The 19382-nt window shown below is 33.9% G+C and overlaps 1 protein-coding gene across 1 annotated transcript in view; it reads left to right on the top strand.

Annotated features, from left to right (window-relative positions):
• Positions 1-16748, top strand: part of LOC106664283 (protein sidekick) — a 93947-nt gene extending 77199 nt beyond the window's left edge. Inside the window, exons 4-32 of the mRNA XM_024229201.1 lie at positions 952-1168; positions 4116-4289; positions 5185-5393; positions 5453-5609; positions 5677-5804; positions 7001-7120; positions 7181-7336; positions 7399-7525; positions 7583-7734; positions 7819-7956; positions 8015-8200; positions 8450-8628; positions 8688-8814; positions 8974-9285; positions 9347-9543; positions 9613-9822; positions 9907-10390; positions 10456-10758; positions 10816-11011; positions 11083-11298; positions 11405-11798; positions 11857-12096; positions 12158-12361; positions 13622-13763; positions 13829-14107; positions 15456-15613; positions 15677-15839; positions 15908-16173; positions 16374-16748. Of these exons, the coding sequence (XP_024084969.1) occupies positions 952-1168; positions 4116-4289; positions 5185-5393; positions 5453-5609; positions 5677-5804; positions 7001-7120; positions 7181-7336; positions 7399-7525; positions 7583-7734; positions 7819-7956; positions 8015-8200; positions 8450-8628; positions 8688-8814; positions 8974-9285; positions 9347-9543; positions 9613-9822; positions 9907-10390; positions 10456-10758; positions 10816-11011; positions 11083-11298; positions 11405-11798; positions 11857-12096; positions 12158-12361; positions 13622-13763; positions 13829-14107; positions 15456-15613; positions 15677-15839; positions 15908-16173; positions 16374-16616 (6077 nt within the window). The 3' untranslated portion in view covers positions 16617-16748. The remainder of the gene's footprint in view (positions 1-951; positions 1169-4115; positions 4290-5184; positions 5394-5452; positions 5610-5676; positions 5805-7000; positions 7121-7180; positions 7337-7398; positions 7526-7582; positions 7735-7818; positions 7957-8014; positions 8201-8449; positions 8629-8687; positions 8815-8973; positions 9286-9346; positions 9544-9612; positions 9823-9906; positions 10391-10455; positions 10759-10815; positions 11012-11082; positions 11299-11404; positions 11799-11856; positions 12097-12157; positions 12362-13621; positions 13764-13828; positions 14108-15455; positions 15614-15676; positions 15840-15907; positions 16174-16373) is intronic.
• Positions 16749-19382: the final 2634 nt, after the last annotated feature.

Below are 19382 nucleotides of genomic sequence, written 5' to 3'. Positions count from 1 at the left end.
AGCAAGACAAATTAAAAACATTATAATCTGGTTGGCAATCATACAACCCCAGAGTACTCGGCATTCCTCGGAGTAATTGAGGGAATGTCCCTCCACTCACGCTAATAAACACATTTGGTCCAATAAATAACCAATATCGCATACATGAAGGTACAAAAATGCCTCAAGGCCGTGCTTAAGTCATTTTGGATGTATTTCTTTCTTTGTACTTTTTTGTGAGTGTATTTCAACTAAGATATATGCGTATTTGCAGACTTAGATCTTTGCAGTCTGTTATTATAATCTACCGTGATAAGCTCTCCACACAAACGGGCACCTACGTGATCTTACCCCCATTGGAAGGAGACCTTGTGTGATCTTGGTTGACCTACGCGCAAAAATCAATTAATTACTAATTACGATTAGTACAAAGTACAATTAATGTAATTACTAATCACAGGAATAATACGAGCAGATAGAATGATTATGTTCGGTATAATTATATTTATTTAATAAACTTTAAAAACATAGCCAATGAAATAAATGGCATAATAAAAAGTATATGTGTTATGGCTTAAAAAGAAAAGCAAAGTTTAGGATTAATTTTAAAAATGCATCACGTTGGAGATTTATAGATATTTTTTTCTTTTTATAGTCGTAAAAATCCGTGTGTACAATTCAATTTATTGATTTTAATATTTATAGGGTTAATTAAATGAAAATAAAAATTGGGTCTATTTTTACCATTTACACCGTTTGATAAATGTAAGAATATGTGGCTTTCTTCTTATTATTATTATGATTTATGGCCATTAGTAATTACCCGCGGTCCGTCTATTGTCGCTGTGATTTCGTTGTTAACCCTTTTTTACGCCTCAATGCTCTATCTTCCATTAAATTACAATTATGAATATGGAAATTAAGTAAACTAACATTAATGATCGAAACATTGTTTAATTCTTATTATCGCAGATATGGACGTGTTTCAAAACAACACTGAGAGGACTGTAAAGGTGCAGCAGGGAGCAGCAGCGATCCTCGACCTGCTGTCGATACCTAGTAACCCTCCACCTTTGGTCCAGTGGCAGACAGACGACGGTTCTAATCTGTACGACAGGGAATACGTCGTCTCCCCGACGAACCAGCTGATCATACTATCCGTTAATCCAACGCACCAGAAGGCTTACAGGTGAGTTCCAACCAATTCCTGTACAATTTACCGCCAATTGGCCTACTTTTGAGTTGGGCGCAGACATTTTACAGCGAAACAGAAAATATTGTTTATTACAAAATCTAGGGACAATGGTCTTTGTTGTTTAATTATAGACCGTCTGGGTTAAATAGCAGTAAATATAAATGATTCATCATTCAATTCATCCGCAAGGTACAAACAGAATAGTTAAATTTCCAATTGTGTTAATTATAAACCTTTATGAAAGGTTGAGATAAAAAAGTCAGTGTCACGAGCAGGATTCGAACCCACGAGCTTCGGTTAGATATGCCGCTACTCTACCACTTGAGTTATCGTGACTTCGATCCAATCGGACACCAACTTCCCACCTTAAACCACCTTTCGAAGTTTCCCTCCTTTTTGCCATTTTTCAAATGTGTCCGAGTGGATCGAAGTTACGATAGCTCAAGTGGTAGAGCAGCGGCGTATTTAGCCGAAGGTCGTGGGTTCGAATCCCGCTCGTGACGCTTGTTTATCTCAACCACTACCTTTCAAAAATATAATTAATTGAAAAGAAGTTATTTGGTCACTCAGACCACGAGCTCTAATGAAGTTAGTTATAAAAAAGACTTATTTAATATCAAGCAACATTTCCAAAGTTATGAGTACGATATGAACTTATGACTGACAACACCGTCAGTCAGGCTGTCGCTTCAACTCATTCAAGAATAAACTTTGAGAAACTTAACTAATGCTTGCAAGAAGTTTTCAGATGGTTTTTTAATTTATTTTGACGATTATATTTATTTCATTAATAACAACTTTATAAGTGGATTCATTTATATTATTAAATCCATTATATTTCGTGGCCCGATTGACCAAATAACTTCTTTCAATTAATTAATCTTTATGTAAGGAATTGGTTGAAATGAAAAAGCGGGATTCGAACCCACGACTTCGGTTCAATACGCCGCTGCTCTACCACTTGAGCTAGCAAATAAATCCCGCTCGTGTCACTAACGTTTTTATTTCAACCAATACCTTACATAAAGATTAATCTATTCGTGTTGTTTACATATTTATTCAACCTATTAAATGTTTTGTGTTTTTAATTAAATCGATACATTTTATTTTATCAGGGAGCATAAAACATGAAACATTACCAATTGAATCTAATACCATTTATTATATAAACAAAATAATTAAATAAACAATACGAATTTTTTGTTATACTAGACTAAAATTTAAACAAAAATTTACAACTTGCAAGTTTTGAAGTACTTCATTTACTTATACATATATTACATTGTCATTATCCCTGGAGTCAACTTAATAAATGCTGATGTAAACTATCAAACTAAGCATCAAGAACCCTCTTCTACTTCAGATCCACTCGGGACTCCGAACTAACAACATTTAATAGAACTCTTGTATTGAATGTTTAATAGTCAGTAAGTTTATATTAAATAAACATTTTTTAAAACTCGGTTTCGTCCATCGAAACCATAACAATATATATTTAAAAATAGTACTGTTTAATATCGTACAACATATTTTTTGGTCATTAAGAAGGCATTTGACCCCGTTGGCCATACAGTACTTATTCAAAATTAATCTAAAATTGGCACCAATGAATTGCTCTTAATATTTTAAAATCATATCTTTCTGACAAGGCTCAGAAAACTTGGTGTAGTACACTATTGCCAATTGAATACGGGGTGCCACAGGGTACAGTTGTATGTCCCATCTTTTTCCTTATTTACATTAAAGATTTCTTTCTGGAATAAGAAAAATCTTTAGTCACGCTACCTAAATTCAGCAAACATTTAAACAAAATTACTAACTTACTAACTAAATTGGCTTGATCAAAATTGTCGGCTTTTAAATTTAGAAAAAACTAACGTTATATATTTTTCATTAAAAAACATACCAGGTTTAAAAAACATAAAATTATTTTACATTCGAGTAGAAACATTTTAAAATTCTGCATACCTATTCCTTTTTTAACTTAAGTAAAATACTTTGGTCTATTACTGGATCAGTTTTACAGCTTAATTTTCAGAGAAAGATTTTTATAGAAGAATCAGAATTTTTTTACAAATTTCGAGTTCTTAAAAGCATTTTACCTTTATCTACTAATTTATTTTGCCTTAGTAAAATCCATATTATGTTAATTTATATTTTTATGTTTTTATTTTATTATTTATATGTTTTTATTTTATGTTTATATCAATATTATTATGAGATTACAATGTGGTGTGCACTAGTAAGAATATATTACGAGCCTAAAAGAAACTCAAAATTGTTTAACAAAAATAATTGTAAATAAACCACAAATATACAACACAAAGTTACTGCACGAGGAATTGAAAGTTTTAAGTTTAAAATAATTATTTTTAAAACGTCCATGTCGTCTTATGTTTAAATATACATTATTTCATAAATCCTTAAAATTATGTAACACAAGATTAAACTATTGCCATGATTTACCAAAAATAAATACCACTAAATACTATAATTTTTCTTATAGCAGGGTGCAAAAATATATTTATGAAAATAGAATTATCATCTTCAATTTCAGAACAAAAAATTTATATATTCATCTTGATTCAATAGATTGAGTTTCTCAGTCTTTTTTCTCAATTAATATTATTTTTTACTTACTTTATTATAATAAAAAAGACATTGTTAATTTTACAACTCCTGCAATTCGGCACAAATGTTTTTTTTATACTTACGGAAAGAATAACCAATTACATTTATAATTATGTGGTTTTTTTTTATTATTCGATTTCGAATACAAAAAAACTGTATTATCTTTCATATTTTCTATTAAGGCGAAACAAATATTCATTATTATTAAGCATCGGTAAACGGAAGCTACAAGAAATCCGTTGCCGAAACCTGTAGGACGTCCAAGTATTGTGGGCTTAGCCTATAATTTTATATGTATTTTTTACTTTAGGGCTAGGGCGACGAACACCCAGCTTGGAAAGGAGGAGAACAGTGCCTATATAAGACTGATTGTGGGTGGGCCGGAAGTCTCGGAAGTCGCCCCGGAGGTGATCGTCGGCCCGAATGATCTCCATATTGTCAAAGGACATCTTGAGACGAATCTCTATTGTATCGTCAATGCCAGGTAAATATGAGAAACGTTTTTAAATATATCACATTTATTACCATCCATACCGTTAAAAATATTTGGGATGGCATGAGGGTGGAACTTCTTTGAAAAGTTAGCCATTAATACTCACAATCAATTACTGTACATTATATTTCCTGGTCCGATTGAATATGAAATAACTTCTTTCAATTAATAGCGGGATTCAAAAAATGGCAAAAAGGAGGGAAAATTCAAAAGGTAGGTTGAGATGAAGAGTTGGTGTCCGAGTGGATCGAAGTCACAATAGCTCAACAGCGTATTCAGCCGAAGGTTGTGGGTTCAAATCCCGCACGTGACACTAACTTCTTCATTTCAACCAGCTAGTTTTGGATAGTGGCTATTAAAAAAATAATAAAAGAAAATAAAATTAAAAAAAGGACAACTGAGTTAGCAAAATATGGTTGTTAGGGTCAAACTGTTAAGCAACGCCACCCAATGCCAATCCAATGAAAATTTATACAAAAGATTGTGTTACCCCCATGCCCATTTGCCTGATGTGACGCAACGCCAATCAACTTTATACCAAGCTGAGCAACCAAGTTTTCCACTGTCCAGATTTTCATGGAGCAGCATCGAGCACACTGAAAGATAAAAGAACTGGAGCTTCTGAAGTTTTCATGAATATTTCTGTGACATACACTGTATGTCGCATGGCGTGTGCGTTTTGCCAAACCGATGAATACACCCCACCGGCATGTAACAAGGCATCTGGCATCAAATGTGTCCCACTCAAACTATTATTATTATATTTATATTATTATTATATTGTATATTATGTTAATTTATTTGCTTACTAAACTTGTCCATACTTTTTTATTTACTTTCTTATAAATTTTTATTTCATTCTCTTTATAATGAATTTTTTTTTAAGGCCATTATATGAATTAGAGACCGCATGGTACAAAGACGGAATACTTATTGAAAACACAGGGATAGCACATAGGTTCAATGATCCGTGGAATAGGACACTTTCTCTAGTCAGTGCTAACCTAACGCACACCGGTCAGTATACTTGCAAGGCATGGCTTAAGTCAGGAGGATATCCAGAAGTCACTGTGACAGCTATGGTCACAGTTATAGGTAAGGTTTGTAAATTTATTTAAAATATGCAAATTGTATCATCATTTTGTTTGTTTCAGAACCGCCTTCGTTTGTTATCGGGGCTTTGAGGTCAGAAACTCTAGGAGATTATGGCTCGATGGTGACATTACCTTGTGAAGTGATGGGCATCCCTCCTCCTAATATAACTTGGTATAGGAACGGTGTCAATTTAATGACACTTCGTCAAAAAGACCGGTAAATTTTAAAATTGTAAAAAAGATTTCAATTGATAGTTTTATTTAAATAAATAATTGTATTTCAGCTATGCATTCGAAGAAGATGGCTCATTGGTAATTAAAAAACTTAAAGCCGAAGATACAGGAATGCTTCAGTGTGTTGCTACAAATGAAGGCGGCTCTGATTCTATTGTCACATGGCTAAAAGTAAAAAGTGAGTTACATACCTTGAAATAAAATTATTAATTAAAAATGTTGTTTTTTTTGTTTTTGTTTTTTTGAACGAAATATTTTATGCTTTTTGTCATTCAATATTGTTTCACCTCACAGTTTTTTATACCATAATTTTAAACAAACAAAAATGTTGCAAAAGGATTAGAACTGTTATTTTACCATTTGTGCCAATGTAATATTTTGTGGCAGAGAGGAGGTTGCGAAGATGGGCTGAGAATGTTTTCCGCCTCCGTGGTGCTCACTTCCAAAGGCCACATAGTAAGAGCGAACAATGTCTGTTGTGTAAACTGCTTGCCACCCGAATAATTTTAGTAAATTTACTTTAATATTTATTTTTGAACACTTGAGTGATGCACTGCACGTTTTTGTGTGTGTTAGACAAGCAATATGCAGCTTTGTGAGCATATCTAACAAATAACATTTGATGGGTAAGCGTTTGTTTCCAAATACCCAGATCGTAATAGAAATACCTGTCAAGTAGCAAAAAATTAAAATGTGTACACTTATACACATTGGGGCAAACTGAAATTTGAATTCGTACATTTCTTAACCAACCTATGTGATAATTTTGCACACAATGCAAATTTATCTTTTACCATTACAATATTTTTTTTTTAATAGCAATTTTAACTTTATTTTATTTTATAACATACACATATTAAATTCCTGTCTAAAAACTTTTTTTTTATCAATGACAACACTTCGATGGGCAAGTCTTGAACAAAATATTTGTTGCTTTTTATCAATCAATATTGTTTCAACCTAAAATTTTGTAACTATTCTTAAAAAAAAGTTTGATGTGTTAAAACAAATTTCATAAAGTACTTTCTTTTTATATGCTCTAATCAAACTTTTATAAGTTAATTACTATAAAACTTAGTCCTAGGAAACTTAATAAGTGAATATTATTAAAAAATAGTAATGTTAAAGAAAGTATTGCTTGTAGATCTGTGTGACTAGATTTTTTTAAATCTTAGATTAGCTTATTTATATCTTTTGTTAGATTAGATTGTAATTGCCTGGTAGATTTTCAATGTGACAGTAGTTGTGAGTATTTTTTTTTTTTTTTTTAATATTAAATATGAAATTTTAGTCTTGTTTTCTCAGTGTAATCAACGACACAAGTTAGTTTAAAATTTTCTCAGTACCATATATTGACATATTGTCAAATTTCAGCTTCAGCACCTGTGATGGAGACACCACCCCAAAACACTACAGTGCTCGATGGAAAGGACATCACACTGCTGTGTCGTGTGGCCGGCTCTCCCGTCCCAAACACAACATGGATATATGGAAGTACGTTACTTTTCGCCCCTCATACTTGGCATTTTTAATATTTTTGAAAATTATTTTTAGACAACCAAGTAGTCGGTGTTACTGGTAGGATACAGATTCTAGAAAAAGGAGATCTTCTTATAGCTGCAGTGAAAGAATCTGAAGCAGGAAAGTACACTTGTGTTCGCTCGAATGAAGCAGGGAGAGTTGAAGCCTCTGGATACCTCAGTGTTTTAGGTAATGTTATTTTTAAATAAGCGACAATTCAAAATATGTTTACTTACAATAGTGTTTTATAGTCCGCACACAGATAATCCAGCCCCCTGTTGATACGAAAGTTCTTCTTGGAAATACAGCGACCCTTCAGTGCAAAGTATCCAGTGACCCTACGGTCCCTTACCAGATCGATTGGTTCCATAACAATTTGTAAGTACTTAAATCTATTTTTTTTTCAAAATACATCACTTACATACAATTTTTCAGACCTGTTGGAGTTGGAACCCAGAGGGTAAGAGTCGGAGGTGATGGTATGTTGACGATACAAGCTGTGAGGGCGGCTGATGTTGGGGACTACACATGCATGCTCAGTTCAGCCGGTGGAAATGAAACAAGAACTGCTCGTCTCAGTGTCATTGGTAAGTCCTCCATTTTAAAGGAACCTATAATATTTTAAATTAGTAGTTTGATTATGTAAATACACAAATATTACATTTTTCTAGAACTGCCTTATCCTGTAATGAATGTGAAAGCAACGAGATTTAACCAAAGAGTGGTAAATGTCACCTGGACACCAGCATTTGACGGAAATAGTCCAATAATCAAATATATTGTTCAGAGGAGAGAAGTATCAGATTATGGTAATTTCTTTTGGTTTATCATCTTTCTTATACGTAAATTACTCATTATATATTTTAGGTTTGATTGCTGATCCTTTGCTTAATTGGGTGACTGAGGATGCAAATGTCTCGGCAGACGCTCGTTGGGTTGTTTTGAGCAATTTAAAAGCCGCTGCTTCTTATCAATTTAGAATATCAGCAGTTAATAGTGTCGGTGAAGGATCGCCGTCAGACCCGAGTAATGTCGTTGCCCTGCCACAAGAGCGTAAGTTCTATTTTGCTATCACAACCACTTTCAAAAAAATAAAATAAAATCGTAGAAAGAAATAAAGAACATCATTTTGTTGCACCCAGGGATTAAACGTATGTACAAATTTGCACACTGAAAATTCCCGTTTTTTTATTTTATTTTAAAAAATCCGGGGAAAAATATGCATGGTGTTTTTATAAATACAATTAGATGAGTTTAAACTTCACTTGTTGAATAATAATATTGCATTATATCTGTTTTCAGCACCCTCTGGTCCGCCTCTCGGTTTTGCGGGTTCTGCAAGGTCTTCATCAGAAATAATAACTCAATGGCAGCCGCCGCTCGATGAACATAAAAATGGCCAAATTCTGGGATACATTATTCGTTACAGGCTGTTTGGATACAACCATAGCCCTTGGACCACTCACAACATAACCAATGAAGTATGTTGCCCCTCACTAAACATTATCAGACAAATTTTAAACATCCGGCATTGTTTCAGGCCCAGAGGAATTTCCTTATACAAGATCTCATCACATGGAAAGATTATATATTACAAATTGCTGCATACAACAACAAAGGAATTGGTGTTTTTAGCGATGGAATAAAAATAAAAACTAAAGAAGGAGGTAAGATAGTATAATTTATTTTTAAAATGTTATATTCAAGATAGGTAAAGATTGTTTACTGCTACTAATGTATGTTCAAGGTGTTAAATTTTTTGATTCTTTATTTCAAAGTCCAGGATGTATCTTCTTTTTTTTATTAATCGTAATAAATAATTATAGTTCCTGAGGCACCTCCTGGTAATGTAAGAGTATCAGCACTGAACTCAACTTCGGTCTTTGTCTCTTGGAAACCGCCAAATCCACAAAAAATAAACGGCATCAATCAAGGATACAAATTACAAGCGTACATAGGAGATAAGGTTGTCCATTCAGTCACAGTGCCCCCAAGTTTATTAGACCCATTGGAAGAACAGAAAACCATAATGACTGGACTTGATAAATATGTCGAGTACAACATTACCGTTTTGTGCTTTACCGATCCAGGGGATGGGGTTCAAAGTGAACCTATAACTGTCACAACACATGAAGACGGTAATTTATTGATTTATTCTGACGGTGTACTTTAAACTGACACTTAACGTTTTTATTACAGTGCCTGATGAAGTCAAGGGACTTCAGTTTGAAGATATATCTGACAGAGCTGTAAAAGTAGTTTGGAATCCACCTGTTAAATCCAATGGAATTCTTACTGGTTATGTTTTGACATACAGCATCAAAAACAAACCAAAAACTATGAAAACTGTTGAACTTCCTTCAAATACGACAAGTGTGCGGGTTGAACAACTCCAGGTAACCAAACTACAAACTAACAATGTTAATTTTTTGTACTAAATGAAATCTTATATTTATTTATTTTAGGCTACTACACATTATAAATTTTCCGTAAGTGCAAGGACAAATGTAGGCATAGGTCCTCCGAGAGAAGCTACAATCCAGTCAGGAGTTGAACCTGTTTTACCTTCCCCTCCGACAAAACTCGCTGTAACAAATATAGAACCTTTTTCGGTAGTTTTGCAATTTACGCCTGGTTTTGACGGAAACAGTTCAATAACAAAATGGATCATAGAGGTACTTTTCATCAATTTCATTCAATACTATCCTATTAGCTACAGGGTCTAAAAGTTTTTTTATTTTGTTTTTAATAATTTGTAGGCAAAAACAGCAAGAAATTCAAGTTGGTTTGCAATGAGGGAATTCTGTCAACCCGAAGGGAATACGGTGACAGTAGATGGCCTTACTCCATTCACGGTGTACATGCTTAGGATGATAGCGAGTAATGTAGTGGGTAACTCAGAGCCTTCTTTACCGACAAAAGAGTTCCAGACGATCCAGGCACCTCCAGCACATCCTCCCAGAAATGTCACTGTACGCGCAATGAGCGCAACAGAGTTGAGAGTGAGATGGATTCCATTGCAACAAGTCGAGTGGTTCGGCAATGCAAGAGGATACAACATAACATATTCTGAAATCGGGACAAACATTTTTAAAAGTATATCAATTGAAGATCACACTGCAAACTCACACATATTGAACAATCTCGAAGAATATACTCAATACCAAGTCACTATGAATGCTTTTAACGATGTAGGCACTTCGACCATGAGTCCTCCTGCCTTAGAAAGAACTAGAGAATCTGGTAGGTTATTAATTTTTCATATTTTTTCCACTGGATATAAAATGAATATATGTTTTTTTGTCTAGTTCCTTCATTTGGTCCAATGGATGTTGAAGCAAATACAACTTCATCCACAACGATTGTCGTAAAATGGGGAGATGTGCCTAGAGAACATAGAAATGGGCAAATTGAAGGTTTTAAAGTATTTTATGGAGGAGTGAGAAACCAGCCACCAAAGATCAAAGATATTCCAACAAATAAGACTTTCACTACTACATTAACTGAGCTGAGGAAATTCCAGGTCTATAGCATTCAAGTGTTGGCATATACGCGTTTAGGCGATGGTATATTAAGCACACCTCCTGTAAGGGTTCAAACCTTCGAAGATGGTATGTTTACAATTCTTAATATATATTTATACAGAACTAATGTGGTTGTTTTTGTAGTGCCTGGTGCTCCTTCAAATGTCTCATTTCCTGACGTATCACTTACAATGGCTAGGATCATTTGGGACGAACCGGATGAGCCTAATGGAGAAATCATTGCTTACCGTATCAATTACAGATTACAACATAATACATACGGTGTTCCATCAACATTTAATTTTTCTAGGGAGTTCCCTCCATCAGATCGGACATACAGGTTAGTATATTTTCATGGTAACTTAGACGGCTATTACAATGCAGATTACATACAAGTACGTTTGTTTACAGGGTAACTGAATTGGAACCAGAGCAATACTACATGTTCTCAGTCAGCGCGCAAACCAAACTCGGCTGGGGAAAGTCAGCCAGCGCTGTAGTTTACACCACAAATAACAGAGAGGCACCAGAACCACCTTCAAAACCACAATTATCAAGAAGTCAGTTACAAGCAACGCAAATCACATTTAGCTGGACTCCTGGACGTGATGGTTATGCTCCGCTAAGGTAATTAATCCATCTTAATTGAATTTTGTTGGGTTTTTTTAGACAGAATGTTTTCTGGCATAAGCTAATGAATTTTTTGTGATATTAATTACAATTGACACTTTAGGTACTACACAGTCGAAGTTTCTGAAGGTGTGGGTCCTTGGATGGGTCTCATGGAGCGACTCGATCCCCAGGTCACTTCATTTACCGCCACCAAGCTGAAGCCATTTACGCTCTACAGATTCAGAATTCAAGCCACAAATGACATTGGCCCGAGTGGTTGGAGTCCTGAAAGCGCCCAGGTCCGGACTTTACCCGCTGCACCAAGTAGGGCAGTTTCAGGTGTCAGAGTAGTTCCAATTACAACAAACAGCGTAGAAGTCAACTGGGCCCCCATACCCGCTGCTTTCTGGAGTGGGGATCAACAAACCGGTGGTTACAGGATCATGTTCCAGCCATTAACTGACTTTCCGACTTCACTTCAAGCCACTCCAAAACAAGAAGTCCAAGGAGTTGATGTAATTAATTTATATTAAACATTGTTAATGAAAAATGTTAAAACATGTCTTCTTTCAGTCAAGACAGGTGGTTTTAACCGACTTAATGAGAGATCACAATTATGAAATAGTAGTTGCTGCTTTCAACTCAGAAGGGGTAGGCCCATACAGCACCCCTGTTACAGTTTATGTTGGAGAAGCAGTCCCTACAGGTCAACCTCTTCGTGTGAATGCGACACCCATCTCTCCAACAGAAATCCGTGTCCGGTGGACTCCTCCACAAAGCAGCATGCAAAATGGAGATCTCCTAGGTTATAAAGTAAGGAATTGTACTGGCATGCTTTTTTAAATTGGTATGATTAATAATTTCTTTTTTTCAGATTTTTTATCTCATGGTCGAGTCACCTCAGGATTTAGGGCCTGATGAAAAAATAGAAGAGGAGACAGAAGTCGTCCCTGCGACATACAACTCTCACAGTTTAGTTTTTCTAGACAAATACACAAAGTACAAAATACAAATTTTGGCATTCAATCCAGCTGGCGATGGTCCAAGATCAACACCCATAACTGTCAGGACCCATCAGGTATAAAAAAAATTCCTTAAAAACCTATTATAATATGAACTAACGAAAATTCAAAGCACACGCACACGTACGCGTGCAGACACTCTCACACACACACACACGCGCGAGCGCACAGAGAGAGAGAGAGAGAGAGGAGAGAGTGCTGTGTCCGTAGAATTCAACGCCAGATGCTCCTTTGAATGATAAAAGGATTCCAAACGATTTCATTTGAGGTAGCATGCCTTATTGCAAGAATAATCCCAATAGATATCCAACTCAACAACATGGTGGAATATCATAACGCTAGGAATAAAAATCCCGCAATTAGACCAGAGTTTCCTAAATATGAGGAAAGACCACTGGAAACATAACTACATCCCCCCGTGAAACAAAGTGTTGCATGAAGACGAGATGCCCACAACAGTCAACATTTACACAGATGGCTGTCGTATCCAAGACCAAATTGGATGTGCCTTTGTGGTTGGACCAAAGGTCACATTGGAACACTGGGCAATGAGGAAGTTGGATGTGAAGACTAAATAAATAGAAAGAGACTTACAAATGGAACCAAAATTTAACCTCGTATCTTCCTCTTATAAACGTACCAAAACAGAGGGATGTGGACTGGCACAACACAGAAAATGGATCTTATACCAAAAAGTTCTCCTCAATCGTCAAATCCCATTTGGTGGTGGAATTGCCAATTAATTAAAAAGCTACCCAGGCTATAAGCAGACATGGCAAAAATGCGGCGTACTTGGCGAGGTCTCACATCCAAAAAAGCAATCATTGAAAATTTTTATCTGGGAACATATCATTCAGGATTGTACCATTTTCCAAACACAAAGGAGAAACATAAATGTAGTTTTTCTTCAGGGAGAAGCATGGCCAGCATCACTCGAAGTTTTAGTTAAACTTGAAGTAGTTTGAACTTAAACAATATAAACTTTAACTTAATTTGACACATTTCAATTCTGTTTACTTTGTTTCCTGTTTCTGAACAATTTCTAGGTTAGTTATTGTGCTGTCAGTTTATTGTGTAAAAATTATTACAGATTATTAGTTCTATAGGATGAAAATAATTTTGTTAATGATCTGTAATTACTTTATGGGAGCAAATCGAATAAATTCGGAATGTTGAGGAAAAAGCACACAAACACGCACACAAATAAACTATTATGTACTACTAAAAATGAAAATTGTTGTCACATTATTTTTTCACATTTTATGTTTATTACAACTGAATATTAAAATTAAACTGTGTGTTTTAAATTTTTTCAGGGTCTTCCTGGGCCTCCGAGAAATCTTGAATTTACTGAAATAACAATGACAAGTCTCATCGTTTCATGGGACCCTCCTAAGAAACGCAACGGTGAACTGATAGGTTATATAGTCACATATGAAACAGCAGAACAAAATGACCGTAAGTTATAAATTGAATTGAGGGAAGAACCGACCAAATGAAATAATTAAAATATATTATTTCAGGATTTAGCAAGCAAGTAAAGCAGAAGGTGTCCGAGCCAAAACTAGAAGTGCAGACGCTTGAAGAGGAAGTGTCCTACACGTTCACCGTACGCGCTGAAACAATTGATTACGGCCCTCCCATCAGAGCTAATGTGACGACCGGACCTCAAGAGGGATCTCCAAGCACACCCCGTGCATTTACTGTTGCCAAGACAGTCACAAATGTAGAAATGCACTGGTCAAACACTGCTTCTGGAAAAGGGCCTATTCTTGGATACTACATCCAAAGCAAAAGAAAAGGTAATATTTACCAACGTTGTATTACAATTATTTTTATTTTCTTTGTAATTTTTAAATGTTTCATTTTATTTCTTTTTTTCTTTTTTTATAACAAATTGATAATTTTTTAGGAGGTATAACTTGGAATTGGTGTAAGTTTTTCCTTTTTTTTTTTTTTTTTGCTGTTTGTAAATTGTCACAACTCAAATCATGTAATGTACTAACAATGTTCACAGTATGTTAATTTGAGCTAACAAATGGATTGGTTGTTAATATAATGTAATATATTGTTATTAAAAAGCTTTTTCATTAATTTGAACATTTTGTCAGTTGTTCATTGAATCATAAAGGTTTATAACTTTAAAAAATTAACATACTTATCGGATCGCCTAGAACAATCCTTTTATCAAAACGTCTAAATTTCTATATTAAATTTTCATTTTAGGCATTGTCTACAATAAAAAAAAATCATTAATAACAAAGCTATAAATGCTAGCGCTTTGTCATTGTTTTGATATTTCTTTCTTATATTGAAGATTACATATGATTCTTGACACATTTTCTTCTGTCGTTAAATTTCAACAACAAACATTAAATCATTTCATCTGACGAAATCATTTCAGAAACATTATCAGTTGTGAAACTAATTGCAAAATTATTAACTACGATCAACAGAGCATGGTGTTATCATTCAACTGTTGCTTCAAAATACAACATATATACAGTAAAACTAATTATACAAACTTTTATATGCACTTAGTTGTAAAACTAAGTATACAAACAAACGTTGACCTCCAGCACTGTGACAAAAAAAAAGTTAAAAGGAGTTTGGGAAATATTTTTAATTTAAAACTCAAAATTGGTTAGATCTGAGGACCGAATTCATTTCAACATGATTTTTATTATTTTAAGTAATTATTAAACAAATGTTTATTTCAATTTTTATAAGGGACTTGTATCATATTTTTTATTTGTTATTGTTGTAATATGAATTGTTTAATTACTGTTGTATATATTCGTGTGAGTAGAATTAACTTCAATATTTGTAGCTATGAGTAAATATAATTTGTTTTTAACACTTTGATACTCGATCACTTAGTATGTGTGTACTGCTTTTTTAAAGAAATGATATTTTGTATTTTGTAGTGTTAATAACGAGTGGAATTAGATATTTAGCTGTAAAATGGTGTTCATTTATAAACATAGACATGGGGGTCTTTGATTATAAACTGTTATCCTGATACTTTTTTTTAGAACTCTTATTGACCTCTAATTGTCACTGTTTCTGAACTTTGTTTAATGTGTATATAATATATTTTCGTCAATGACTTTTAATCAAACATTTTTTACCATAATTTAAATTTTACAGATGACACTAGGTGGACAACTGTGACAAGGACTGGAAATGGGCCACTGCAGGAATTTAGCGTCTCTTACCAAAATCTTTTACCATCAACATTTTACAATTTCCGTTTAATAGCTTACAACAAATTCGGCATCAGTTATCCAGCTTATTCTGATGACGCTGTAAGTACTTTATTTATTTACATATTTGATTTTTAAAATTTAAATCAATTGTTTTCCTCGTAGGTTTTAACTCCATCAAAGCTTTACCTCGAGTATGGCTACCTACAGATGAAGCCTTTTTACAGGCAGACGTGGTTTATGGTAGTTGTGGCAGCAAGCTCGATAATAATAATCATAATGGTCGTCGCCGTTCTCTGCGTAAAAAGCAAGAGTTATAAATACAAACGTAAGTGTTTCCTTGCATATCTTTAAATAGTACTATCTTAAAAGGTTGCTTTGTTCTGTTTTTTCCAGAAGAAGCACAGAAGACTCTTGAAGAATCCATGGCAATGGATATCAACGACAGACAAGAGCTAGCAATGGAAGTGTACCGGGGTAATAAGCGAAACGGCACCCTTGGCAGGTCCCAACCACCAATGCTTCCAAAACCCCCTCCTCGACCGTCTCCCGCTTCGGTTGCCTATCACAGTGATGATGAAAGTCTTAAAGCTTACGATGAAAACCCTGATGATAGCAGCCTGACGGAAAAACCATCTGAGATAAGTTCTACTGATTCACAGGTAAAATAATTTCATTTTTAACATTTTCCATTGCAAAATCTAATTATTTTTGGGCTGAATGAATTTTTATGTAATAATTTATATATTGTCCTGAGGGATAAAGTAGGAAATAATTAGAATTTTATTCAAATCAGTCGATATAAATTAACTAATTTTGTGTAATTTATTCCATTGTTTTAAAAGTTATATTTCAATTTCAGGGATCTGAAAGTGAAAATGAAAGTGTAAGGTCAGATCCTCATAGTTTCGTCAACCATTATGCGAACGTAAACGATTCGCTCAGGCAGTCCTGGAAGAGACAGAAACCCGTCAGGAATTACTCCAGCTACACAGACTCGGAGCCTGAGGGCAGTGCCGTTATGAGCTTAAATGGTGGACAAATCATCATGAACAACATGGCCAGGTCAAGAGCACCACTACCCGGCTTCTCGTCATTTGTATAATACCCACTCGGTAAGGTGGAAGAAGAAGAGCCAGAGAGTCAAGCTGACATCATCGACGACATCGGAAATGTCGGAACACGATTTTAAACATACGTGGCTCTTAATTTTTTCCACTTTACCATAAAATTGAAACAAAATCAAACCTGTGGACAGATATTTTCAAAATCAAGCAGTGAGAAATAGACTCATTACTATCAAAAAATAAAGGCAGCTAGAGTGCACATGGTTTATGAACTGACAATGTATTCCAATTTGCTGATTGGTGCAAAAATTATCAAAATAATCTTTCCACCTCCCAAAAAGAAATGGGCCAAATACTAATGTAATTTTGTTAATGTCAACATTTTTGTTGAATTAAATTAATATAAAATTATTTTTTAAGCAAGTACTGTGATAATGGTTTTATCTTGCTTTAAAGTTGACTGTTGTATTTATTATTTTAAGCGAATTAAAGACTTTGTTCAGACTTGTCTAAAGCTATCTCAAAAATAAAATAATTTAATAGATACATTGTTTAGAATATTTTATTAAAACACAAACTCTCATTTAGTTATAAATGTAAAGTTGTACTCAAAAATTCTGACTCTTTGAGTTACAATATTTAATCTACATTATAAAAAATAATAAAAAATATAAAACTACTTAAATGCCATGTTTATTTAATATTACTTTATTATTAGAAATGAATGTACAATCTTTAAATTGTAAATAAAATATTCATGTAGACGTTACTTGTACATATTACCATAATTAAAAATGTCTTGAATGTTTATAATTTTAAATATTAAAGTGTTATTTAGTTTAAAAATGTTTAGATATTAGATGAGACATTGTTCTCTACTTTTGGAATTTACTATTTGTAAATATAGTTTTTAAAAATCGAAACACAAATTCTGAAAAGAGTAGAGCCCTGTTACTGTCTTTCTTATTATATTTAAATTTTTTATTGTATAATAATGTTCACATTAAAGGATGGCTTATTATCCTGTTGTACTGATGAAACTTTGCAATTTATAATTTTCTGTACAAAAATAAATTAGAACAATTTTTTGATACATTATGCCTTGTTTATTTGACAAGTTTCCATTTATTACAAACAAAAACCAAAAGCAATGTACCTAAAATATCAGCAGTCAAGACTACAGAATTTTTATTTCAATTATATATGTATTATTTATGGGCGGACCATTAAGCAGTCGTTACCAGCCCTCTGAGCTTTAAAGAAAAATCTTTCTTTTTTTCTTTTATTTTGTGCATCTTTGTCACTTACACCATCATATTTTGTCTCTGGTTTTCTTAGCAAGTTAACCTCTAGAAGGTACCTCAGGTTGTCAAAAGACTATTACTTTATTACTCTAATATAAAAGACTGTAATAAAAAAAACAAGAAAAAACATAAACACATAACGATTTTCACACTTACCTGAGAGCCCTGCTTCCTGCTTAAACCCAAAGAGCCAGCAAACACACCATAGCCTCCCAGAGAGAAAGCCAGAGCGCACATCTTGCATCGTGGTACTGTATATTCCGACAACTCCGATATCCTGTCACATCCAAAAACAGGACTCCTGGTCACATTCACTCCCCTCCCATGATATTCCTCGGAGTGGGTTTAAATCCTCCATCCATAAGTAACTTTCACTCTCCATGTAACAACATTCTCACCTCAGAGTGCTCGATATTTCTCAGGGTGGGGGATAATCCCCTCTTTCACACTAATAATTTAAATTCACACCATAACACATAAACACCTATTACATACATAAAAATTCTTATAGCCCTGAGGTATTGAAAAAGTGATACATGCCCTCTGCCATAAGATAGAGAACATCAGGAACTCTTTAGTCACTGCTTTGTTGCTTTAGGCTTCTAGTTTCTACATTGTAAGAGATGCTCAATGCTTAATCTTTACATAATGTTAGTCTCTTTCCCACGAGCAGGTGCATCCGTAGAGGCTTTTCTCTTGAATTGTGAGGCTACACTGAGCGAATCCGTGCATTATAAATGTTTTTTGTATACAAGGCAATACTATTTTTTCATTGTTTTCTTTGTATTACGTTCAGTGCGAGGGATATAGCATCTGCATTGTACATGTTTGTTGTTGGGAGAAGGGACTTCTTTTACCTGCCCTCTTATTTCAATTAATTATAACAGAAATACATAAGATTCAGATCAACCACTGGAGATGGTTACAAACCTGGCCAACACACTCTTTTAACCTTTTTTATTGTCAGAATATTACATTGTCATGTTAGCACAGAGATTTGTACATTACAAATGCTTCAAACTGCCACAACTATATAGCAGGAGAGTTGACAATTTGAAAAAAATCAAATTTTCAGATATTTTAAGTATAACTTGTATAAAGGCATTTCTGCTAGGAACAGCACAAAGTTTTGGATTTTTGTTTGGATCAACGTTAACCATTTGCAGTTTGGTATTAAACTGATTTTCATTAAGATTGTAATTCTTCTATGAAATACACAGAGTGGGGTGCTATAATTTTTAAAGTTTTGTCATGTGCAGTTATGTTGTTACATAAATTGTAATTATTTTTAGTCATCTTAAATATTTCTTTCCTTGATTACCAAAATAATGAGAATTTATATACCAAAATCCATCGTATAATAAATCAACTTAAAGATAGAAATCTATTTTGGGTATTAAGATCATCATTCATTAAAATCAACCCACTAGTTATGCTGATGATGAAGCTAATCTGATGGATTCAAAATCACAAAGAATCTTACTGAAATATAAATTTCCT

The sequence above is a fragment of the Cimex lectularius genome, unplaced genomic scaffold (genome assembly GCF_000648675.2).
Source record: "Cimex lectularius strain Harlan isolate CLEC.00 unplaced genomic scaffold, Clec_2.1 scaffold373, whole genome shotgun sequence".
Lineage (NCBI taxonomy): Eukaryota > Metazoa > Arthropoda > Insecta > Hemiptera > Cimicidae > Cimex > Cimex lectularius.
This window is presented reverse-complemented; position numbering and strand designations above follow the sequence as displayed.